This window comes from Solanum dulcamara, chromosome 7 (assembly GCF_947179165.1).
Source record: "Solanum dulcamara chromosome 7, daSolDulc1.2, whole genome shotgun sequence".
Classification (NCBI taxonomy): domain Eukaryota; kingdom Viridiplantae; phylum Streptophyta; class Magnoliopsida; order Solanales; family Solanaceae; genus Solanum; species Solanum dulcamara.
Window position 1 is genome coordinate 2068977 of NC_077243.1, and position 26831 is coordinate 2095807.

Consider the following 26831-nt stretch of genomic DNA (forward strand, 5'->3'; position numbering starts at 1 on the left):
TTATTAATGTAATTTATTTTAATACGTACAACTCTATTTAAGTTGTACTTTGTGACCAATTGGAATTGCCGACCTTTCAACCTTATTTTATTTCTTTTCCTTTGAAAATAAGGAATAACATCAATTTCTTCAATAAAATGTATGATCCTATCATAATTGTGGATCCAAAGTTTTTCAATATTTAGAATATATGTTGTTTGAAACCACAAAAGTGGAGGAACTTTAATTTTGACTATCATGAGAAAAATGAAAATTCATTTTTGTTTAATTAATTATTGCAAGATACCAATTTGTTCACCCTCAGTATGAGAAATAGTCAAATAGGGAAAGATACAATTAACCATATAGTGAGTAGCTGGCATGAGTTAGGTATGATTTGTGTTTTCCAACATTTAATCCTTCTTATACTTTTCCATAAGCTTTTCATGGGCAGGATATTCGTCGAATAATACATTATTTTAAATAAATTCTAATATATTTTAATATTTATTATCTAATTTAAATTTATCATTTTCTTTTGTTAATTTCATTAGTAACATCATAAATTATTTAAGATCATTTTTTTAAAAAAAAAAATCTTCTGTTTCAAAATTTTATGACTAGGTCACAATAAATATTTAATAGATTACTTTATAAAAGACAAATTACATAGCTTCACCTTTTTCTTTGAACACGTTTTTAAAATGAATAAATCTTTATTGTCGTTTCGTTGTCTCTATGTGGAAAAAAAAATACACTTCAGCTGAAAAATCACAATAATTCTTAAGAATATTTTTTTAGTGTAGATGTAGATATATCTCTAAATTCACCAACTTTCAAAATATAAATTAGGAGTATAAATAACAAAAAAACGAAAGAAAAAGAAATACAGCATACCAATTAATAGAAAAGAAACATTTTCTGTTTTTTGTTTCTTTTTTTACAAGGCATTGATCGGAATTTATAGATAGAGTATTAATAATTCTATTATAATAGCACAATCGAGTCTCAGATTATGACTCATTCGTATAAATCATGAATACGAGTCAGATTTTAAATTCAAATTTCAGCCTTAAGATTTTAGTATTTAAACTATAAAAAATTTAAAATTATGTGTTCAAACTTATTCTTTCTTACAATTTTAGTTAATTTTTATACAAAAAATTATACTCTATATTGAAATTACTAAATTCAGTTGAATCTAATGTGATGAAGTTGTAACCGCCCCAATTTAATTTAAACATAAAAGTAACTTGGATTGGGCCTCATTCGTTCGTAGAGGTCAAATCAACCAATCTGCACAAATATATATTTTTAGATTTCTATTTAGATTTTGTTCCTATTTTAAAATTATTCAGATATAGTTCTTTGTAAATTATTGTTTCAAACAATGTTAGACTGGTTTTAATATTTGATCATATATTTTTCAACCTTATAGAGAATAACATTAGACTGTTGTCTAACATTTATAATAATTTACAAAATTTTAAATCGTCAATTGATTTGTTTAAATAATATTTTAACAAGATACGATAATATATTCCCTCTAATAGTAAGGAAAACAATTAAAGAAGGGGCAAATATATGCTCGACAATTCTACATTGTCGAGTAAGGTGTAAGAAGTTCGATAAGGTACGATAACCACATACGTATATATGATTTGATTAGAAAAATATTGCTCACCTACCAAAGCATATCATATTACATAAAAATAAGTGTGAAATGGCATGAATGTGAAGACCCTTTCAACTAAATTTTCCAAGTCTTTGTCATAGTTAGGTAAGTTTTTTTTTCTTTTCTTATTTCTTAAATTTATACACTGTGCACTTTGACACTGAAACATCTCATTGAGGACCAACCAATGTTTAGACTACTTTGGATTTCGTGGTTGAATTATTGCAAAAATATGTTGTTAGATACCTGCCTCTCTTTGTCTCAAAAGCCATCATTATAATATTCCAACCCTAGACATCTCTCAGTAATCTTCCCCTTATTCGATAGTGGAGCTGGGATATTCACCAACGAGAGTCGAAATATATTCATGAAAAATTTAAAGAGATTGAACATATATGTATAAATTTACTTAAGGGTAGTCTTTTCGTGAAAAAATGTCGATTGTCACTAATGATTGTTCTAAATTAGGTTAGCTATTCGTCATTCTAGAGTAAGCATTACCCTACTTTTAATTTTTCATGAACTATAATTTACAGGATTTAATGAAAATGTTGAAAGCTATGACTTCGTTAAATTTTTCAACAGCTAAAGCGACTTTTACCTATATAGTCGTCCTATGGTTTTTATTGGGTTTATGGTCTCAGTTCCTTCTCATTTTTCCTCACAAAGTCACAACTTGTCTTTGTTTCTGCTAGAACGTCCGTGACTAAGGATGTATTCCGTTCATATTGATCGTGCCATTTCATTCTTCAACACACTGCATTTTCACCCTCACCGCTATAGCCACCATCCACATCCCGTTACACTCATCCTATCTTTAGATTATATATAAATATTTTAGGATAATAATTTTTGATTACATATTATTAAACATTAAAAAAAATAATCCACTTATTATATATCGAACACACACTAACTAGTAGAAGTGGCCCCAATGAAGAAACCTATGATTCGTAGAGCATTGTATTTTGTTGTACTTGTACTTGAACACTGTTCAGAGGGATTTAAAAGATAAAAGAGTATCATTTAAAAGAGTACTTTCGTTGTTTTGATTTATTTAAATGTTTTTAATAGGGCACAGAATTGAAGAGAAATAATATTTGAAATTTATGATCTAAAGCAAATTTGAAAAACTTTGTTGGCTATAAATTATTTTATCAATAATAAAATTTAAATTATTATTTTTAGAAAAAAAATGCTTGAAACGTTGAAACGGAGTAAATCCACTAGCATTCAATCAATGTTTTCAAAGTTGGGAGAAATTCTTGGAGGATTGCGCCATCAAGTTGGTTGAGATATTTTGACTTTTGTTTACCTACAACAATAATTGTTGCACGACTCCAAGAGAGAGTTGTGGGCCATTGGGATCTTGTTTGGTGTCTACTTTAGGCCCATTATGCCACCCACTCTTTTATACCCGGAACCCAACACGTCACATGTGTTTTCTTATCCTTTAGTTTTGACTCCGGAGAGATATGCTTGAAAAAGTGAATCACATCATTAATTTTGTCCTATAATTCTCAATATTTTTGTGAAGATACGATGAGCATTTATATTTAATGAGTTACATTAAAAAAAAATCCACTAATGAACTAGTTATAATTTTTAAATATGAGTTACGGTTAAGTATTTTATTCATTCCAAATCAACACTTAATTTGGTTCGAACTTTTCTAAATCCTTCTCATTAATGATTTCTGTCGTAAAATTGTAATTTTTTTAAAAGATACCCTTAAATATTGAAGAGGTAGTTCTTTTGCCTTCTTTTTAAGGATTTATTTCTCAAATAGTTATTCAATTAATAGTTATTATTTCAAGTATCAACAAAGATACATTTTTTTTAACAACAAATGTGACTTTTTGAATTAATAACTATTTATTGAATGATCATATCAGAAATAAACTCTTTTTCAAATATTGTTTAATTTTTTAAAAAATATCTAATAAATAAGAATAACTTATTAATGTATACCTTATATTTGCTATTTTTTAAAATTAGACAATAAAATAACTAAAGCAATAATTAAAATGAGAAATTATAGTGACATATGCAAAATTCAATCATTCAATGCATGTGGGATGGTGAAACATATATAAAATATGAAAACAAGTTGGCTACTTTCAATATTTGAGGTAGCCGACACCAAATAATTCGTTGATTTCATGTATGATGTAATGTCAGTTTTAAACACGGAGAGTATTCGTAGACATCAAAATTTTGTAGAATTATATAAGATGAGTTCGATTTTAGTTAGGGTCATTTGAAAGTTATTTTATCTTAAACTTTAATTCATGTCTATATAAATGATATTATATTTTTTTGAAAAATCATCTAAAAAATTTCACAAATTCATGAAATATTCATAAAGAGATTAAAATATGTCAAATTATTCTTGATAATCAAATACTTCAAGAGATCGACAAATTCTTTGATGGAAATCAAATTCAAATCATTTTAGCTAGTTCGAGAAATACGTCATTAACGACCCTCGAATCACGATGGAGATCAAATTCAAATCATCCTAGTTCGAGAAATAAATCACCAACGACCCTCGAATCAAGGAGAAAATTCACAGAGAAGAATTAAGGGAACAAACAGATTTGTATTCATATATTTTATCAATAAAATTATGTTTCTTCATATTTTATTCGTGAATACAATTTATTTTTTATCACTTTAAAATTTATTGCAAACAATATGAAATTGAAAATATTCATTTTTCCTACGAGAGTCAAGTGTGTTGACGTTTGGCGTACGTCCTTAGAAACAGTGGCGGAATCAAGATTTTTAATAAGGAGGTTCAAAATCTGAAAAAGTAGACACACGAACTAGCCAAAGGGAGTTTGACATCTACTATTTATAAATAAAAAATATTTTAACCATGTATAAATATTATAATTTTTCATCGAAGGGAGTTCATCCACCATGTGGGTCCGCCACTGCTTGAAAATGTTAATATCTGCCCATTTTCATTTTACGAAGACACGTGTAAATGGATACGAAGTTAAGAAAATAAAGAATTTAAAATTTTCATAATGTATATATAGTGACAGAACTATATAAATACGTCATTTTTACAAAAATATTAAAAAAGAAAGTGTGTCAAATTAAACAAAACATTCGGAGTAATTTTCTGCAGCTATTTTGTAGATCTTTTTAATTATTTTTTTTTGTGTAAAACGTGGTCCTAGGAAATCCGATGTAAAAAGAAAACCAACGAGAGATTTTTACATTAATTTGATGGTAGGAAATTTATCTTTTGGAATAGTCCTCGAGTTTTATGCCTAAAGAGTAGTGTCCAAAGTTTCAATGTTTGTGTAATTTTAACGAAAAGTGCTTCTTTCTAAGGGCCAAGCTCTAGTGTGGGTTGTCTAGGCTTTTTATTTGGGCCATTCCTCATTGGACTTGAGAAATTCAAAACACAATCCAGAGTGATGTTACAGGAAGACTAGCCCATAAAAACATGATTCGTCTAATCAATTTATGTTTGGGATGACCACTGACCTACACATTTATTAGTTCACTCCAACTTATTTAGCTAATTTCAAAATTGAGCTGATATATAACTTAAATTGATTTATGGAAATTCTTATCAAAATATTTTCTAGATTTTTTTTTTAAAGTTTGTTATGGATGGTTTCAAGGAGGTATAGAGGTAAGCCAAAGAAATAAAAGGAAGAAGTGATTAGATAAAACATGACATGAGTTTAGTTTACCAAGAATATTACCTTAAATAAAAGGATATGGACAACACGAATTAGGGTAGAGGGTTGATTAGATAGTTGAGAAGTTATCTTGCTTATTCTTCCATGCTAGTAGTCATAGTATTACTTTAAGAGTTTCTTTTTGTTCCATTTCTATTACTATTTAATTTTTTTTGCACTTGACGGTTATGTTATTTTGTTGTAATTGTAGCTTCTTTTTTATTATGCTATGTCATGCTTTCTTTATTATTTTATTTTTATTTTTTCACTCCGGTTGTTTTCTCTTCTTTTTTTCCCCCTTCAAATTGCTATATAATAATTTAACTTAATCCAAAGATCTATCATAAACAACCTCTCTATTGCATACACACTATCCTCTCAAATTTCATTTGTGAAATTACTATACTGTGGCGTTACATTTTAAAGTCAAAAAAATCAACTTAATCCTATTTTGACTCGCCAATCAGCCCGGTCAATGTACAGCCCCGGGACTACATTTTGCTAAAATCTTAGTTATCAGTCGTTACAATGTCGATAGTCATCTTTACTTGTGACCACCAGCAACAAGCAAGATGATTTTGAGCTATTCAATTGGAATCACTTTTAGCAAATCCCTCTGTTTGCTATTACAAAGCAAATCTTGTACTCAAAGAAAAAACTCAGTCCAGTTAATTAACAGCCCATATCCATGTCAATTATATAGAATAGAGCCAATAAAGAAGAAAAATTAGCAAAAGGCAATAGTATTAAGGAAGAAGAGAAATCATCATACCTGTAAAGCAGAGCTAACATATGAAAAAGCAGAGCATATTAAAAGTGAAGGGACATGCCGATTCTCCAATTGTATGCGACTTTCCAAACATTCCAATCATTGCTGCTTCCTCCTCTGTTTTTCCTCTCTTATAATTCTACTAGTCTTTTCACTAAAATGACCAGTCTGTTTAGATTCTAAAACATATGGCAGTTTCGCCGGAAACAATGCCTGACAATTCATTCGTCGATTTCCGTGCACCGCCGCCATCTCCGATCGCCTCAGGACGGAGATCCTGCGTCAGGAACGATGAAGTCCTCACTGAATTCTTGCAAAACTCGTTAAGAGTGCCAGACCTTGTGTTACCCGATCGAGTCTTTCCCAGGCAAAAATCAATTCACAATCCTTCGAAACTCGATTTTCAGTCATTAGATTCCTTGCACAATGACTCAATCGCGAAAATTCTGGATTCGGTTGCTACGATTGGGTGCTTTGAGGTTGTTAACCATGGAATTTCAAGGGATCTGATCAAATCAGTTTCGTCCATCGGGGACGGAATCTTCGGGATTTTGCCGGAGAGAAAGGAAAAATTGACAAGGTCATCGGAGAAGCCATATGGATTTGAGGAACTTCACGGAGAGGAGGAAAGAGATATGAGTGAAGAGTTTGTTTGGTGCAGAGGAAATCAAAATTTCAACAAGGAAATGGAGGGAATTTGGCCCCTTGGATTTTCGAATTTCAGGTAATTAAGTTTTTATCAATTTTGTCCACACTTTTAACTTGTTCTTAATTAATCAGCCCTTTGTAGTAAGATTGATAATATGAAATTTTGAATGTCATATTTAGCGGTAATATAAGTTAATTCTAGGATCCAATAATCAACGTCTAATAAATAACAACACTTGTAAGGTCATGATTGATCATATTGTTTTGATTCAACGGTTGAGGAGGTTCAAATATTCCTAAAACCTACATGTTCAATTCTAGTTAGACACATTTTTTCTGATTTTTCAAATATGTTAGGTTTTGATCAATTTGATGTGATTTAATTTATACTCTAATCAATGACTCATTTTCCATTGCAATGCAAAAAAAGTTCTTCAAACAAATCGAGTTTATTTGTATGAAATTTTATTTTGCACGTAATCATAAATAAATCTTTAATTTCATGGTAACTCAATGATAATTCTTATATTTATGCCAAGTCCTTTGCCATGACTCATGAAGATGAATTGAGAAAAAATAAAACATAAACATAAATGTTGGTTTGAGAGGGACTAAGGGGTCATATGGTTACTGGTTAGGAAAGTGTATATAAGCTCACTCATAAGTGGTATCTAATTCTATCCGCTCATATATAATCCGAGCTAGTTATATCTAATTTGACTGGCTCATTTTGCAACACTATTAGTGTCTCTATTTATTTTATTTTTTATTTTTTATTGGGAGGGGGGGGGGGGGGAGGGGCTGGGGGCTCATTCGTCACCGGCAACATAACTTATAATCTAAACTGAAATCATTACAATCATGTGCTAGCTATTTTTTTTCTCTTTCATATATGATTATTGCTTTTCATGATTCGTATGCGTGCTAAATGATGATGACTTTTAACGTGAGATATTCTAAATCATATTAGCTGATAATTCAGCCATCGTACTAATAAAATCATTCAATTTTAATGACAGTGAAAAGATGGGAAAACTTTTGGATGGCATGGAAGACATAGGTGGGAAAATCCTACAATTCCTGCAGCAGAATACGCCTAAAAAATTAATCAATGAAAATATTGATGAAATGCAAGAGGAAAAAGGGGATTTGTCAGCAACCTCCATCTGTTATCTACATAAGCATAAGGGAAGTTTAAAAGGAGATGAAGAGTACATGATGAACATCTTGAAATATGATGTGATTAGAATGTTGATAAGAGGATCTGAGTTTCCTCATGCATTGTGTTTACATGTTAGCAATGGATGCTCAGAGTTTCATGTTTATTCTAAGAAAGGTTGGGTCTCTTTTCACCCTGGTAAAGACTCACTTATAGTCACCATTGGAGATCTCTTACAGGTACTTACGTCCTTAATGTACTTCCATACTTGACCTAAAAATTTCAATGAAATTGAGTGTATCCTTCTAACTTTAGGGATCAAATGAGTAAACTGACAGGATGAACTTGTTGTCACTTCAACTTTTTATCGCTCCAATTTATCCCTTCAAAAAATTATAAAATGTCGCATAATGATCCATTATGAATGCCATCATTGTGTTTAAATTATAGAAAACCTACACGCAGCCCATCCCATTCATCTTTCACAACCTTTTGATTTTAGTGTCTTTCTAAGGGCCCCCTAATTAACCCCTTTGTTCTACCATCATTTTAGATAAAATGGAAAAGTAATGATAATAATCCTTGTTGGATTTGTAATATTTCACTTGAAGTCTTTATGATTTATGACCCTCTTTTTCTTTTCTTATTCATTTTTCAACTTTAATATATCAGAGATGGAGTGGTGGACAATACAAACATGTGATAGGAAAGCCTGTTTTCCAAGGTCAAACAGAGGAGTGCGTTTCCATGGCTTTACTAATTTCTCCTCCTAAGGTCACCCAAGATGACTCTACTAAGCATGAAAAAGAGAAGACCATTTCAATTGGTCAACAAATTATTATTGCCATGGCATTTATTCTTATTTATAATTTCTTCATTTATATCTATAAGAAGCTTTGAAGAATTGAAGATTTTCTATAGAGTGTAGGTCATTTTCATCTGCCTTTCAATTTCCTTTTTTGTGGTGTTGTTAAATTGTACATGGTTTTCGGATATGTTTATTCAAATAGATGACTTTAAGATCTTGATCATATGCTATTATCTTCATTTAAATTTCATTTCACTTGGGCTGGCAATTGGAATGGCATATAGTGTAAACATAAGTACTTTAAAAAAAAAGATGTAACAAACGTGAAAACTAGTTATCTAACTAGAAAACTTGGACAAGATGTAACATTTCACCCAGGGACAGGGGACAGGGGAATTAGTTATTTGACCATCTTACACAGACGGGGTTATTACTAGAGATAGAGAAATACACTTAATTAGGCATAGGCACAAAGGCCAAATGAACATTTCTGACCAGGAGAGCATACATTATAACACTTGCCACAATTTCCGTTGTCTTTCTTGATGTCTACGCAGATCCCACCACAGCATCTTGTTCCAACGATACAGACCAGGCCACAGGAGCCACAGTTGAACCTGTCGATCAACAAATCAACACAAATATAGTTGAAACAACATGTACGACGTTCTGATAATCTCTTGCAGTTTTTGCAGATCAAGTCATCGTCATTAGAATTATCTGTGCTCGTGTATTTTCCTAGCTGGCTGGGAGGAGTAAATACGATTTTTCGTGCAGAAAGAGCAACGTTGGTGTAAGAGTTTGAAGTTGAATATCTATGGTTTGTCACAGATCCAGACATTATGGTAATTGGTGTGCTCGAAAGAGCGAGGATGACGATGAGAAGGTTGATAAAATCCATAATTGATACTTGTGGTTTCTGCTCAAGAGCTGCTACAACGTTTTATAAACTATAGAGGGCATGAGAACACAATCTCAAATACAAAAATCTTCGGTCCATGCACAAGAATCTGAAGCAACATGACTTGTTATGCGATAAGTCAAAGTTGCATATTGCACAACTCTCTAATATAAGCCTAAGTAGGTGAGGAACATAAATGGAGCTAGTTGATAAACGTCAAAACCTATGCAGTTTAATTTTTGATCTTGTTGGCACCAGGAGCTAGTGACAGATCTTGGAGCCCTAATTCTATGGAATTACTTGGAAACTTGAACTTATAACAAATGAGAAAAATTCCTCAACATGGGATTATCTTGCATTAGGACAAGTGATTCGAGTTGCAAGTAAGAACCAGATGGTCATTGAGTGTGTCTAAAGTCCTTCAGGCACAAATACTCTACCCTCCAGCATTTCTCATCTTCTATAAATAGACAACTAATACAGTTTTATCGGCACGGGAGGAGTGAAAAAAATATGGAGTGTTAAATCATACCATGTTATAGAGAAAAATATATTAAAATGTTGCAAGGATATTCAAGAAAAAGATTTTGATTATTCAAATAATAATAGCACCAATAGCTAATTTATTAAGGTTCCATTAGGAAGATTTTGCCATTTTGTTCATGTTGATGGACATCCATACAAGTTACAGTAGGGAAATGTTGTTTTCTCAAGTCTACATTGCTTTCACTCACCATCTGTCATAGACTAAATTTTGCACTGGCTATAAAGGGAGACTTTTGATTGTTAATTGAAAAGATCACACCAAAACTGAAAAGTGAAATGAAGAAAATGAAAGACACATGCGTGGCTTTATAGTTTAGTAGAACAAGGTTGTGACAAAATGAATTTTGCATATTTGCATTATGCTTACTATATGAACATGAAGAATCAACTATATATGATCCAATTATATTGACTGAATGAATCAATTACCAAGTGGAAAATCCTAATCGATCTAAAATAGCAATATGGATCGTTTGAACTGATATCATGAGATGAGATGAGATGATCTTATAAAGAATCTCAAGATGAAAGCTTCCCATAAGATGTACAGCAGAGAAACATTTTGAAGCTTCAATTTAAAGTCTCCACAACTCTGGTCCTTGATAAGTTCTCGGAGTATGTTACTTTACTCTTCCCTGTCAACTTGATAGTCATATCAGACATGATAAATTCAAGTTGCATCATGAAAACTGGCAGGCAGCATCGTAATTCTTGATAAGATCCTAATGTTGTATAAGCCTCTCTAGCTGCTCTAGCTAGGTGAATATAGCTTCTATCCCCTAAATGTGGGGATCATCATTTTCCTCTCGACTCGTTCGTTGTTGCCTCCTCTGTAATAATTCTCCACACAAAACTCGCAGGCAGATATATTACCATAATTTTCCTTTTGAGAATCTGGAAACATGCTCAACTTGGGGTTCATATACATTAATTCTAATTTCATAGGCCAACTTGATCAATATGATTCAGAAGTTGTTATTCGTTTATCAAAATTACAAAAGCATACAAGTTAAAGAATGAAATAACAAGATGACACACTACAAATCAAAAGCAGCAGCTTGACAAGGAAAGAAATAAAGAATGTAGTAACTATTTCTTACAATGGATGGAAGAATATAGTGAGTCGAGGTTAGTTAAAAGTCAACTTTCTTCTAACAAACCTTTACCTTATAATATGTTATATGTATCACTCACTTATTAGACGCCTATGCCGATTGTAATGCTTCTCAATGAAAACCTTGGAAGCCCCTTGTACAGTTCTGCGCCATGTCTATGCATATGAAAAAAATAGAACAAATTTATCATTACAATTGCAGATTTGAAGCTATATGATGAAATAAGGGTGGTTTCTTATGAATAGGAAGGATGTAAACAATATATGATATGCGATACCAAGCGCGCAACTTTATTTCTTAACCAAGCCCACGAAACAAGGGTCATGTTCACATCAATTAGGTAACACACCCGAGTTGAATGCATTGCTCTATGACTCACAACAATGAATTAATTAATTAGCTGACAATGTTATTAATTTTAAAGTAGCAGAGCAAGAAAAAGCAATTAATCTAACCTTCTCAATAGTACCCAAAAAGGATCTGTTGTTGAGATTCCTAGCCCTAAGCTTTGCTTTTCTGATCAACGCCACGGATCTATGAGAAGCTGCGGGAGGCAAAAGGGAGCTCCTTTCACCGAAAACATCAACTTTGGTTTGTAGTGTTCTTTTCCTTCTTTTAGCTAACCTGACATCCTTCTTAACTTCTGATTCAGAATCCATCTCAGCAAACTTCATCAGTAGCTGATCTGATGATGCCTTTGTAACATGCTGAACTGTACCACCATTTCCTTTTGCAGCTTCCATTGATGATTAAGAATTAGAGAAGAAGAAGTCAATAACTAAAAAAAAAACAAAAGGAAACAGAGAGAGAGAGAGAGAGAGAAGATGTTATTTGTGAATTGTGGAAGACGACGAGCTTTGTCTCCACAACGGTTACTATGTGCCTTAATATGCACCAAGAGTCGACCGTTGGACAATAATTTATATCTATAACAAAATTAAAGTAATATTTTTTCCTAACATTCAAGAAAAAAACTCTAGTTATTTAAATGGTTCTCTATTTTTATCTATTAGTTAAGTTTATCTCTAGTTATATTATAAAGTAAAATATGCTCGTATCGTTATTAAAATGTGCAATGATGTTCATATTTTGAAACGAATCTCCCAAATCAAATAAAAATACTCAATTTCTGTTGAATAACATACTTCCCTCTTTTAATTCAATCCGACCCATTGAACTAAATAAGTCATATTAAATTAAACCCAATTATAAACATTCCAATCCACATTTTGATCTATTTTTCTTTTTTGGGAGAGCCCATATATATACATATGTAGTGGAAAATTTTCAGTTCTGAGCTTCAAAATGAGGAACCCTAATTTGATATCCGTAATGATTAGGGGTGTGCAAAAATTGAACCGATCGATAAATCGAACCGAAAAAATATTATTGGGCTAACGGGTTTTTAATGAAATTATAAAAAAAAGTTATTGCGTTAACGGTTCGATTTCGATTTTTCTTATTGTTGCCATATATTTTGGGGTGGAATAAATATCTCTCTTTATTGTTCTTTAAGGTGTTGAATAAGCCACTCTTGCCTTACCTCAGGTTGTTGGTCTGTGTTTCCTAGGAGAGTTTGTGGCATGTAGTAGTATTGAGCAGATACGATAATAGTTTAATAGAAATAGAATGATTGATGACAGAAGAGACTTATTATATTTTTTTTTCACTTTGTGTTGATTTAGTCGTCATCTTACAGTGTTCATTTGGGGTGGGTGTCATGTATTCATATCTGTCCAAATTGATATGTTCATCATTTTTACAATTTCTTATCTGTCCATTGAATTTGAGAACAAATAAACAAATATTGGAAACGTAAGAAAGTGAGTTCAATCTAATTTTCAAAAATATTATGTCATTAAATGTAAATGGTACAGTAATATTCAATTAAACTGGTGGTTGTTTTTTTCTTTCAAGCTTTCTGATTATCTTGGTTAGGAACTTGGTGTGAATATTTGGTGGATCCGGCAACTGTTCAAGTTGTCTTGTTGGACTACTTTGGTTTTTATTTTAGTTTCTAATTGTAGCTTTTGCAAGTTTGTAAACATTTGTAATTTGATTAACATCAGATATGTAGCATTGCGCCAAATTTTAGAAAAGTGAGAAGTCATGTTTTTATTTTATGACCATTTTCTTATTGGGTAAACCAAAAATCAAACCGTTAATGGTAAAAAATTGATAAATCGAAAACCAATAAAAAAATATCTTATTGAGTTCTTATTAGTTTAGCATATTTAAAAACTAAAAACCGATAAATCGAACCGAACTGAACCGACCGATGCACACCCCTAATAATGATCGATGCTGAAAATATGGTGTAAAAGTTTCAATTTTGAACTTCGATAAACCTATTTATTAAAAAGGATTTGTCCATCAGCAAGCATTAATTAAAATAGAAAAATGTGTTAAAGTGTTTATAATTGGGTTTAAGTTGATATGAGTTATTTATTTAGCAGGTCGGGTTGGATCAAGTTATAAGATAGGAGTAGGTTATTTAGAAAAAATCGACTATTTTTATTTGATTTGGGGGATTTCATTCAAAATAGGGAGATCTTTATGCATGCCTCATAAATGTGAAACACATTAAATATATGTATCTGGAATACCAGATACATTTTATATACATTCTGAAATACAGATACAGTTTAACTGAGAAAAAACCTAAAATAGCCCTTTATCTTTGGGTTAAGACTCAAAGTCATCCTTGAGTTTTCACATGGAACACTAATAGTCCCTCATGTTTGCAATATTGGTAGACTTTTGGTCCTCCCCAAACTTTTGCCTATTTTTTAACATTGATTTTGTCTACAATTTTATTTATGAAATGTTCAATTGTTTTTTTTTTATATATTTAATAGAAATGATAATTTCATGTGAGCGAAGATGAGAAGAAAAATACCTTGTTCTGTTAATAAAAATATTATTGCAGTAATAATTTGAGAGGTTCATCACATCGATTTCATGTGCAATAGTACAAAAAATTCAATTCTTGCAACGTCATATGTCAAGTTTTTCTTAGTTAAGCTACAATAATTTTTCTTCTGAACAGGATAAGGTGTTCTTCTTCTCACCCTCTCTCACGTGGAGTTATTATTACTACCAAATATATATAAAAGGATGATTGAACATTCCATACATAAAATTGTGGATAAAATTAATTTTAAAAAATAGGCCAAAGTTTTGGGGAGGACCAAAAGTGCACCAATATTGCAAATACGAGGAACTATTAGTGCTCTATGTGAAAACTCAAGAATGACTTTGAATCTTAACTCAAACATGAGTGACTATTAGTGTTGTATGTGAAAATTCAATGATAACTTCAAATCTTAATTCAAATATAATGGACTATTTTGGGTCTTTTCCCCAGTTTAACCTCACTAAATTACTATAGGTGAGATTATGAAATATTATTATTTTGTAGATGTATTATTTAATTGATAAATTAATACTTTAAAGTATTTTTAAATTAATTTAAAGTATTTTGAGACTCTATAAAGGTTAATTTTGATTACATCAAAATCATTGTATCTTACTAATTTACGTATCATATTTATTACATTCACATAAAAAAATTAATTTATTAGACATAAAGTACAATGTATATATAAAAATCATTGTATTTTACTAAATTATGTATCATATATAAAAAATGAATTCATTATACATAAAGTACAATGCATGTGTATGATTCATTGAAATATATTTCCTCTATTCCATATTAATCAAATTTGTGAGGCACTGCACACTTATTACCCTTATAGAAATTGTCAAACTATTCTTGAAAATAGAAATAATTCAAAGTAAAATCATAAGTATGAGCAATTAACTCTCTTGAACTTATCACCTAGAAAATGTAAATGAAGGGCAAGAATGTAAAAAAGTTCAAACATTTATCCTGAATTTTGAACATTCACTTATTTTGAATTATGAAAAAAGTCTCAAAAATTCAATTAATATGGAATGTAGAGAGTATTTTTTTTGTTGAATGATTCATTATAAAATAAATTTATAAATTTAATGATTCACTGTAAAAATAAATTCATTATACATAATGTTCATTCTTTCTCAATAACCAAAGATTATTTGTTGTATCTTTACTAAAAACATTCAATGTATGATAATGAAAGAATAAAACATATAAGCAACATATGAAAATTTCTTGAAATCATGAGCCCGTTTGGATAGGTTTAAAAAAATAACTTTTATGTATGAAGTGCTTTTAGAATTTTAAAGTGCTGAAAGTTATTTTTATAAATAAGCAGTTAAGTGTTTGGATAAAAATGCTTAAATGAGGAAAATTATGTGAATTTTAGGGTTAAAAGAATAAAAAGGGTAGTTTGAAATTTAGTTAAAATATAAGGGATATAAAAGTAATTTCCATGGTCAAAGAAAATGACTTTAAACACTTAGAAAAAAAAAGTTAGGAATCCTAACTTTTCATTTTTGACTGACTTTAAGAACTTTCTGGCTTAAAGTTAGCATTAGGCAAACACGTCCAAAAGCTGAAAATGGGCTTTAAGTTGGTTTTGACCAACTTAAAGCCAATCCAAACGGGCTCCATATTTAAAAGTGGCTTCTCATTTAAAAGGTGTCACAAAATCAACAATGACATATCAAAACGTAAAGTGTTATGTGAGTATAAAAAATATCACTCCACATGCATTCAAAAAGATTTGCAGTAGTGGCAACATTGAAACTTTTTGATATAATAAAAAAAGTTAGAGATGAACTTTAACTAAATTTAAATTTTAATCAAAAAAAATATAATAGAATCATATTTAACAAAATTGTCTTAAATATAGTTGTACTTTTAAAGATTTATTAATTTATAATAGTAATGAAATCATATATTCATATAAATGTCTTCAAAAAATATATTATCTTATTAAAATGAGTGATTTTTCCACTAGCCCAAGTCAGAATCAAAGGAAAATATTATCTTAGAGATAATTTATTTACTGCGTACTAATTAATGAGGTTTTTCAATACATAAGGAGAAAGACAAGCGAGAGAGATAGGAGAGAGGAGATAGAGAAAGTCAGATACATGCGAATTCATTTAGTTATAAAATATCTGTAATAAATTACATCTAATTTGACATCATATATATCTAATCTATATGTACTTGAACACGTTAGATACATGCATCCAAAATTCAAATTCTTATAAAATCCATACTATTAAAAATTTGCGCTAAAAGAATTAAGTTGTTTCTAAATTAGTGTGGTTGATATTGTTTGCCCAAAATTTATTTGTGTATTACCCAATTTGGCCCATTTCAGTTGAATTACATTTGGTGTACTTGAGTACTTGACTCGCTCCAATTGTCGTCACCTCATATACACGTGTCAACTATATATTGGGTGAACACGTACGATAAACACTCACCTCGACTCAGAGGATCTAACTCCTCACACTTAACAAAGTCACAGCTCTGCTTCTCTTTCAGGCAGACAACAGCAGCACAAAATCCCAGAAAGAAAACACACACACACACACACACACACTCTCTCTTTCTCTCTCTTCTCTTATTCTGTGTTTGGTTAGACAGAAAAAGAAATGGGTGACTTCATGGAAACAGAAGAAGAATTAATGGATTTCACCTTAGCTGAGGTAAATTCACTTTCTTGATTTCTCCCTTTACTTTCAAGAATCTTTTTTTTTTCTGATTGTTACAAGCCCTGCATGTCTTTTGGATTAAATTACCAAATGTGGATTAAAAATCAAGAATGACCAAATTTGGATTAAATTACCAAATATGTATTAAATTTTCTGAGGATTTTCAATTTCTGTCAACAGGCTATGGAAATGACCACCATGTTTAAAGGATTGAAAGAAAAACCAATCGGTCAAGAGTTATGTAAAGAACTTGCCACCAAGTTTAGGTAAGAAAAAAATTGGATTAAATTGTCTTTTATTTGTTGTTGCTAATTTTTTTTTATTTTTGCAGTTCTTCATCATTTCGTACTGGAAAATCTTTAATAAAATGGGAACAGGTTTATCTCTAAACTTTGTCAACATTTTCCCTTTTTTTAAGGTATTTTTGGTACTCCCTCCGTTTCAATTTATTTGTCTGGTTTTGACTTGGTAGAGTTTACGAAATTAAAGAATACTTTTGAATTGTCATCTTAAATTAAAAATAGGTACAATGTAATAAAATGTCTTTTAATCTCGTTGTTCTTAAACATGTCATTTCGAAAGTTGAAATTAAAGAGTTGAAATGGAGGAAGTATATAAATCCTGTTACAAATTTTCATTATGTTTTTGCTATGTCAAAGGTGCAAGCTTGGTTTCTTGATAAGCTAAAACCAAAAGCGGTTAAAGCCCCTGTTGATGATAATGTAGAACCTGTTGTTCCTCGACGACGAGGAAGAAAACCAAAATCTAAAAACACAAGTTCATCTCTAGTGGTCTACAGAAAATACGATGCTTGTGGTTACACAAGACTCCCAGATTGTGCATATGACATGCCTCAGAGGCCCAGAGGTTACTAATTTCTCATTGACTTGTACCTGTCTAATGAATTGAGACTGCATATTTTGAGCTATGGTTATTCATGGTCACATGTTTGATTTTTGTCCTCACTTACGGATCAGACGCAGTTTACACTATTCGTATCAATGTATGAATTACAGGATTTTACTTTTGAGTTACTGAAATATAGATAACTATGCAAAAAAAAGAAGAGAATAATTAAATATAAAGAAAGTTCTGTATGTAACTGGCACACATGATCACCAGTTTTTTGTGTAGATGAGCCACCGGTATCTTCTTTTCCTGGTAATCTATTTTAACCTGCCATTTCGTTGAAATTTTCTCTTCTTATGAGTTTGAAAAAAAGTTTCATTCAACGTGCCACCATGAAATACTTTCCTGACGCCTAAAGCATAAATCTACTTCAGCTTGAGTATCCCTTTCATGAATCTTTGAGATTTTGTTTCAAGATACTTTTTACAAACTTAGTCTCATCTAATTGCGTTTGTTCCGAAGATATACCAGTTTTATTTAAACAGTCGCCAGCATCTTGGTGAAACCAGGAGAAAATTTACTTAATGGATATCCTGTGGTTTAAGACATTTTTCTTGGTTTTATTTGCTTTCTCTGTGTATTCTGACTTATCATGGTTGAGCATAGAGATTACTTGCTTACAGTGTCCTATTATGCTATGCATGAGTGCAATGTCATAAGAAAAATGATATATCGTATTAGCGATTAACATGCTCGTATTTTAAATAAAGTGCCTTGAACGTTGTAACTACTTGGCTGTTGTTACTGTCGATCTCAGATGTGCGTTCTATTGTAGTTTCTGCAGCAGAGATGGCCAAAGAACTCACAGGGTTGGCTTTTGAAGCTCTGTCAGCAAAGGATTTAGCTTGGTGAGTATTTGACATTGCTGTAGCCTTCTCTATATGAGATGAATGGTGCTCCATTTTGCTGAGAGTCCACATGTTTAAGACCTAATCTATTTCTTCTAATAGATCACATTATCTTGTAGTTTCTAATATTGTCTCAGTACTATTGGTCTTCAGTTCTGCTACCAAATTTGGAAGAAGAATCATTACTAGTGGCTCTTTAGCTTGGGAAAAGTCTAATTGTTAATGAGTGACATAATTTGCATTCTTATGTACTTTACTAACCTGCATCTTAGATTGCCAAAGGTGATAAAATGTCATACTGCTGTCACATGTGGAACTTATTTCTAGAAAAGGGTTTGCTCAAAAAAAGTTTTAAGCTTGACCACACTGAAACATCAGATCTCTTGTAGTTGATTTGTGCTTGTGAAAGCAGCTTATGAAGTATTAAGGAATTCTCGGGAACATTACAGTGATAGGAAGCATAAGAAGCTACTAATGAGTAAAAAACTATCACCTGCTTGAGGCTGGACTACTGTCATCCGTGAAATTACTCTGAGATGATGACTGACATTCCTCATCATGGTAATTGAATGTCAAGACAAATTATGAGTACCGATCTATCATTTTCTTTCAACTTTTTCCATTAAATGTCGAAGCCAATTAACATATACCATACCGTAGAAGCAAGTCTTTCATACGTCGGATTGTGCTAAGGCAAAAGATGGCAATATTCAGTGGCTGAATGGTTCAGGCATTAACAGGATGAGTTGGTGCTATTCATAGCAACTTTCTGTTCTGAGCACAGAATTCTACTGAAAATATGAATGTCGTAAAGGTCAACGGAATTCTGTGTGACAAAACTCCTTTCTACTAGATTTTATATACAATGCTTCCTTGTTTAGGGAAAGGGAACCAGCTAGAGTTTGCTTGTATGCTTTCTAAACTCCACTATCCAAGAATTATGTTCCCATATCTATGTATGAATTCGATAAGATACTAGCTCATCCTCCAAAAACTATGCTGCAGATCTAGAATTATATACTGAAATGTTAAGCACTTTGAAGCAAGTGTTCATTGTTTCTCATTAGTGAAGTGAAACAACTTCAAAGAAATTTGCACTTCAGACATTGAGGCGCAAAGCATTCCTCTCTCAATACTGTCTTCTTTCTGTTTTTTCATTTGCGACAATTCTTCGTATACTACTTCTCTTTCTCTGCTTCTTTGTTGGTTTCTTTTGTTCAAAATGACTTTTGCTTCTCCTTATCTGTGCAAGCCTCTTCTACTGCTAGTTCTGCTTTTGGACTTGTTTTCTGCTACTATTATTTGCTGTCAACTATTTTTTTTCTCTCTTTTTCTTGTCTGTTTCCTATATAAGTTATGTAATATGAGTTACTGACATTTAGGAAAACAAAGGATGACTCATGCAAATAAAGCTAAGATTTAATGAAGTGCTAAAGTAATTAAATGCTGCAAAGTGTGTTATACTCTGTTAGGCTCCCGTTGTAATCCCACAAGTGGGGTCTGGGAAGGTTAGGATGTACTAGGTCTTACCCCTACCTTTGTGGGGTAGAGAGGATGTTTCCGATTGACCATCAGCAGAAAAGTTATCGAAGTACAAATGTAAGAAAATATGATAGCAAAATATAAGGCAAATGAAGCAACAGACAGTAGTACACATCGCAGGAAGCAACAGACACTCGACAATATACTAACCGTCTACCCCAATCCTCAACCTTCATATCTTCCTATCTAGGGTCATGTTCTCATTGAGCTTAAGTTGTGTCATGTCATATCTAATCTGTCAGGTTCTTACTGCAGCAGCAAAATTGATATTGACCCTGTCAGACAGTAACTGTTTCTCGGACTTTTGCAGGTATGATGTAGCCTCATTTCTCAACTTCAGAGTTCTTTACACGGGCGAGCTTGTAATATCTTTGCTCTCTGTGATCCTTTATCTGGTTTTCGTAATTGACATTTTAAACTGAAATATGTCTTTTGGTTCTTGTTTACCTGGAAGTTATAGTAGTCTAGTGATCACGGGCTATGTGATAGATTTAAGATTTCTCCTTGACCACTGTTAAGTAGAGAACGTCTTACATTGCCATGGACCGAAGTGAAGTAGCAACAGTTCCGGTTTTCAGTGTTCCTATTCCATAGATTAGAACCAGTAATCCTCACCTAGGTTTTATATGATAAAAATGCATTGATAACTGAATTTGAAACGTAGATGATGGACTGATCACTTGTCGCTCCATATTAAGGCACAACAATCAGCGTCATATCCACTGAATTTTACGTTGGACAAAGATTTGTTCCCTACCATCTGAAATTTATGAAGTATTTTGTTTCTCAGGAAGTTCGTGTAAGATTTGCTGGCTTTGGTAATGAAGAAGATGAATGGGTGAATGTTAAAAGGGGAGTACGTGAACGTTCTGTTCCCTTAGAGCCCTCAGAATGTGACAAGCTGAACGTTGGAGATCACGTGATGTGCTTCAGGGTATCATTTCATTTCTCCAACTTTTGTTAAGAATAATAATTCGGGTTTTTAAGAAGTGTTAGTAAACTGTATTGTAAAATATTAAAATAGTAATAATAATCTCTGAAAAAATAAAAACAGAAACTGGACAGAAACTGAAAATAAGAACAGTATCTGAAAAAATTATATAACAATAAAAATCGAGTCCACTGAATGCACAGTATATCTTTAAGAAAATTATTTTCCTCAACGTACCTAAGGTTTTGAAATCTTTCCTCCAAGGATAGAACGATTTACTCACCAGAATAGCTGTACAACAAATTATGGTGACTGTGAATCACTCAAAGGCAATATATTACACGAGATTTTAGGAAGTGTAGAAAATAAAAAAAAGAAGATTGTTTATCAGAAAATTTCGTAGGGAACAATTTTGAGGATCAACAGAAATATATAGTCTGTTTGCAAATTTTCAGGAAAGGTGTCTGTTGAAAAAAGGTCGCAACTTTTCAGAAAAAGTTGCAACCTTTTTTCAAAAATCCGTTGAAAAAAAGAGAGTAGGAAATGTGTTAAATTAATCCGGGAAAGAAAAAAATGGATCGGGTCACGGGTTAGGATTTTTTCAATTAATTAATTAATTAAAAAAAATTAAAGGAAATTTTGTCCAAAAAGAACCACGTCCAAATTCAAATCCGAAGCCGAGCCGAGCGAGCGACGACGACGGCGCGAGGGGGGACCTCTTCTTGACCCTTTAGCAACATGAAGGAGTGCTTCTACTTTTAAGTAGGATATTTTTTTCTTTCCACCACCTATGTGAGACAAATGCTTATTTCATAAAGCAAGAGTGAACAACTCATTTTTTCCTCCACTTCTTTTTCCTCTATTTCCCATTCAACCTATCAATTTAACCCAACAATCCCCCATATGAATGGAAAATGAATATAAGATAAAGAAATGCACGGATAAGTGTGTGATATACAAATGAAGATTAATTACATCTGGATAAGTAGGTTTCCGTTTGAACTTTCCATAGTGAACTTATATAAGATATACTCGATCAATCGGTAGATGCGATATCTTTGAACCGTCGAACTTTACTGTATAACTAGACAACATAAGTCACACAATTAACCCTCAACCATCTATGGTTCTCACGGTTATGTTCTTTTCAGCCATGAACACCGCCTGATTTCGTGAATGCATATAGAATGGGCCATTACCGTCATTCCCCTTGAAGCGGCTTATACTTCACATTCACATAGGTGATTTCTAAACGTATAATCTTATAGACACACTATCTAGTCATTTTCTGCCAGACTTAGATAATAATTAAAAAACTTTAATGCTTTATTAACTCATTAAAAAGCCTTAAGATTTTATCCTTGTTTCTGAACATTGTCATCATCATGAGAATGAGTTGAGTTATTTGACAATGTTGAACCGTCATTCATAACTTTGTTTGATCTCTTTGAACCTAGTTCTTGGGATCTCCAGTCTACTAGGTAGAGTTACCGCCATGATGACTTGTCTTTGGCCTTAATCCCATTCCCCCTCCCTCTGATGATCTTTCAACAACCTCTTTAGATAGGCCTTTTGTTAGTGGATCTGATACATTATCTCTTGACTTTATGTAGTCAATAGTGATAACCCTACTAGAGAGTAGCTGTCTAACAGTATTATGTCGCCGTCGAATGTGACGCGATTTTTCGTTATACATAACGTTTCCTGCCCTACCTATTGCCGCTTGGCTATCACAATGTATACATATAGGTGCTAAAGGTTTGGGCCAAAATGGAATATCTTCCAAGAAATTTCGGAGTCATTCAGCTTCTTCATCGGCCTTGTCGAAAGCTATAAATTCAGATTCCATTGTAGAGCGGGCGATGCATGTCTGTTTTGATGATTTCCAAGACACTGCTCCTCCACCAACGGTGAAAACATATCCACTCGTGGATTTAACTTCAGATGATCTGGTGATCTAGTTTGCATCACTATATCCCTCAATTACTGCGGGATATTTATTATAATGCAAAACATAGTTTTGGGTGTGTTTCAAATACTCCAATACTCGTTTCATTGCCATCTAATGAGTTTGATTGGGATTATTCGTAAATCGACTCAGCTTGCTAATAGCACATGCTATATCTGATTGTGTACAATTCATAATATACATCAAACTTTTCAAAACTCGTTTATAGTCCAATTGTGACTCACTTTCACATTCATTCTTTTGAAGTGCAAATCTTACATCAATTGGAGTCTTTGCAATATTGAAATTTAAATACTTGAACTTATCAAGTATCTTTTTAATGTGACTGTGATAACGCTAGACCTTGTGGAGTTTTATGGATCCTAATTCCTAAGATCAAATCAGCAACCCTAAGTCTTTCATGTCAAATTTGCTAGCAAGCATACGCTTCGTAGCATTTACATCTACAATATCTCTACTCATTATCAACATGTCATCAACATATAAACAAACAATGACTTCATGATGTGGAGTATTTTTAATGCAAATACATTTGTCACACTCATTAATCTTAAAGCGACTTAACAAGTTTTCACACTTCCTTTCTTTACTAGGAACTACGAAACCCTCAAATTGTTCTATGTAAATTTCTTCCTCCAATTCTCCATCTAAGAAAGCCGTCTTGACATTCATTTAATGGATTTCAAAATCATATACAGCTGTCAGTGCCACTAACACCCGAATAGATGTTATCCTTGTTACTGGCGAATATGTGTCAAAGTAATCAAGACCTTCTTTCTATCTATATCCTTTGACCACAAGTCTTGTTTTATATTTGTCAATAGTGCCATCAACTTTCATTTTCCTTTTAAAAATCGATTTTGATCCTAAAGGTTTATTTCCAGGAGGAAGATCAACAAATTTCCATGTATGGTTGTTCAAAATTGATTGAATCTCACTATTGATTGCTTCTTTCCAAAATGTTGAATCAGAAGAAGAAGACATTGTAGCTTTAAATATTTGAGGCTCATTTTCAAGCAAGAATGTCACAAAATCTGGTCCAAAGGAAGTAGATATCCTTTGACGTTTGCTATGCCTTGGATCCTTTTTAATTGGTTTACTTTCCTTTGGTTCTTCTCGTGATCGTTTAGATCTTTCACTTGAGGACTCACATTCTGTTTTATACGAATAAATATTTTCAAAGAATTCAGCATTATCTGATTCAATTACCGTATTAACATGAGTTTCGAGATTGTCCGATTTGTGAACCAAAAATCGACAAGCTTTGCTGTTTGTAGCATAGCCAATAAAAACACAATCCACGGTCTTTGGTCCAATTTTTACCCTTTGGGGCAAAGGAACTTGGACCTTTGCTAAACACCTCCACACTTTGAAATATTTTAAGTTGGGTTTTCTTCCTTTTCATAGTTCATATGGAATAGATTGTATTTTGCTGTGGGGCACCCTGTTGAGTATTCGATTAGCTGTAATTAAAAAAAAATTAAAGGAAATTTGGTCCAAAAAGATTATCAATCAATCAGATTATTTGACCAAATCCAAAAATCCAAATTCAAATCTAAATCTAAAGCCGTAGCCAAGCCGAGCGAGTGACGACAACGATGTGAGGGGAGACCCTCTTCTTGACCCTTTAGCAACATGAAGGAGTGTTCCTACTTTTAAGTAGGAGATTTTTTCTTTCCACCACCTATATGGGACAAATGCTTATTTCATAAAGCAAGATGGAAAAACTCATTTTTCTCTCCACTTCTTTTCCCTCCATTTCCCATTCAACCTATCAATTTAACCTAACAAGAAGCACCATAGATTTCACGAAATTTAGGATTTGTGATGTTATGTTTATATCGTAGTATCTGGATTGTCAATGCTCCAAGTATTGTTATTTCCATTTTGTAATGGCATGTTTTAAATTCACAGGAAGATGAGTATCTTGCAGTATATGGGGACGCGATGGTTGTGGAGATCCAAAAGAATCTACATGATAATACAAGATGCACGTGCATCTTTGTCGTCCGCTATGACTTAGATAAGGCTGAGGTAAATCATTGAAACATGTCATGTACTGGTAGTAAATTGATGTCAATATTCAGTAATAATAATAATAATATTTTCTTTGTTATTGTTCTGACGCAGGAGAAACTTACACTTGACAAGATATGTTGCAGACCAAACTTCATCAATAACAACAACAACACACACAGCGAAATTCCACAAGTAGAGTCTGAGGAGGATATGATGTAGTTAACTCGTGTCAGTGAGCTTCAGATGATTAAACAAAGAAAGCACACCTAAGTAGCTAAGCATCCAAACATGGGATGGGAGTATTCAAAATTCTACTTGTGTATTACGCTAAATTGTGTGTTTCGTACAAGTTTCACTGTAACTCATGGTCGGTAGAATCTTGAACAGTGATAAACTCACCGGGCCAGAGCATCCGGGGCGTTGTGCTGGAATTTTGGATATTGGAAGCAATGTAATATTTAGCATTCCTTTGCTTGTTCTTATTTTTTGCCCACTGTTCTATCTTGCATCTATCTATTGGATCGGAAATAACCTTTCTACCTCACAAAGGTGGAGGTATTAAGGTGTACCCTCATCCTACCTTTTTCAATCCCCATTTGTGGGACGTTTTTCCATCTTGCCACTTTGCTGATTACCGATTGAATGGATTTTTAGACGACAGTCAGAACTGACCAGCCACCTAGTTGTAATCTTAATATTGGCCAAAGATGAGTTTGAATAGTATTTGAAAAGTGACAATTTATATAGCTGACTCTAACTTATTTGATATTGAAGCATGTTTTTGTATTTGTATAATCACTGAACCTATGGCTGGTTACTCAGAAAATAAATGGCTTATTACTTAAAAATGATTAAAGCAATGCTAAAAGCAAGTTAAAGCTAAACGTAAGAAGACACTGATGTTCAGGAATGTAAAGTACTTAAATGGTATTTGATATAATTTTAAACAAGAAGCCCGTCTAGCTCAGTTGGTAGAGCGCAAGTCTCTTAACCTTGTGGTCGTGGGTTCGAGCCCCACGGTCGGCGTTTTATTTTTGTTGATATATTTTGTTCCATTTTAGGTTGAACTGAATATTGAATCAAATCTTTATGTTATTTCGTATTCTAAATAAAGGTCTCTTCGTTCGAATTAGCAGGCTCGAAAATTGGATTCCACCTATTTTAAAGAAAAATTATCTGAATACACAACTTATTTTTACAAACTCTTTAAAATTTTCTATCATTTGAAAAGATTACAAAATTCTTACTCTTTTCTATTCTTTGATACATCACACTGTACGTGATATATCGATCGGATACATCACTTTATGTGATATATCAAGACGTCAGATACATCGCTTTATGCAATATATTTGTTGGATATATCATTTACGTGATGTATCAGGACATCAGTCAAATACATTCCTTTACGTGATGAATCGATCAAATACATCACTTTACGTGATGTATCAAGACGTACATGATGTATCCGAATTCTAACAAAAAAAGGTTTTAGATAAAAAATATTAAAAATTAAAATAAAATATAATTGAAAAAAATCACTATAAGATTAGGTCAATTTTACTCTATTTTTTACTCAAAGGACTGTTAAATGGTTTAGCAGAATCTTGTGGGCCTAAAGCCACGTATATTCCGACAATAGGAAGTGTGATAGGGATTGTTGTTTCATTTCTAGTTTAACTTTACCCAT

General features: G+C 32.4%; 4 protein-coding genes and 1 non-coding gene across 5 annotated transcripts; 3 read left to right on the top strand and 2 right to left on the bottom strand.

The window, feature by feature from the left end:
- The first annotated feature begins 5860 nt into the window (after positions 1–5860).
- LOC129895154 (flavonol synthase/flavanone 3-hydroxylase) lies at positions 5861–8965 on the top strand. The gene is made up of 3 exons (XM_055970816.1): positions 5861–6851; positions 7795–8173; positions 8607–8965. The coding sequence occupies exons 1-3, from the start codon at positions 6316–6318 to the stop codon at positions 8832–8834; spliced, it is 1143 nt and encodes a 380-aa protein (XP_055826791.1). The 5' UTR covers positions 5861–6315; the 3' UTR covers positions 8835–8965.
- A 50-nt stretch (positions 8966–9015) lies between these two features.
- Positions 9016–9929, bottom strand: LOC129896173 (protein STIG1-like). The gene has a single exon (XM_055972011.1). It carries the CDS (start codon positions 9641–9643, stop codon positions 9200–9202), a length of 444 nt encoding a protein of 147 aa, XP_055827986.1. The 5' UTR covers positions 9644–9929; the 3' UTR covers positions 9016–9199.
- Positions 9930–10560: 631 nt separating this feature from the next.
- On the bottom strand, positions 10561–12147 carry LOC129895519 (uncharacterized). The gene is made up of 2 exons (XM_055971242.1): positions 11760–12147; positions 10561–11459 (listed from the first exon to the last, which is right to left on the bottom strand). The coding sequence occupies exons 1-2, from the start codon at positions 12045–12047 to the stop codon at positions 11376–11378; spliced, it is 372 nt and encodes a 123-aa protein (XP_055827217.1). The 5' UTR covers positions 12048–12147; the 3' UTR covers positions 10561–11375.
- A 4563-nt stretch (positions 12148–16710) lies between these two features.
- On the top strand, positions 16711–25623 carry LOC129895582 (protein SAWADEE HOMEODOMAIN HOMOLOG 1). Its single transcript, XM_055971306.1, has 9 exons — positions 16711–16917; positions 17104–17189; positions 17255–17300; positions 17583–17790; positions 18608–18680; positions 20533–20584; positions 21013–21156; positions 25037–25156; positions 25253–25623. Exons 1-9 carry the CDS (start codon positions 16864–16866, stop codon positions 25358–25360), a joined length of 891 nt encoding a protein of 296 aa, XP_055827281.1. The 5' UTR covers positions 16711–16863; the 3' UTR covers positions 25361–25623.
- A 471-nt stretch (positions 25624–26094) lies between these two features.
- On the top strand, positions 26095–26167 carry TRNAK-CUU (transfer RNA lysine (anticodon CUU)). Its single transcript has one exon. It is a non-coding gene; the product is annotated as a tRNA-Lys (tRNA).
- Positions 26168–26831: the final 664 nt, after the last annotated feature.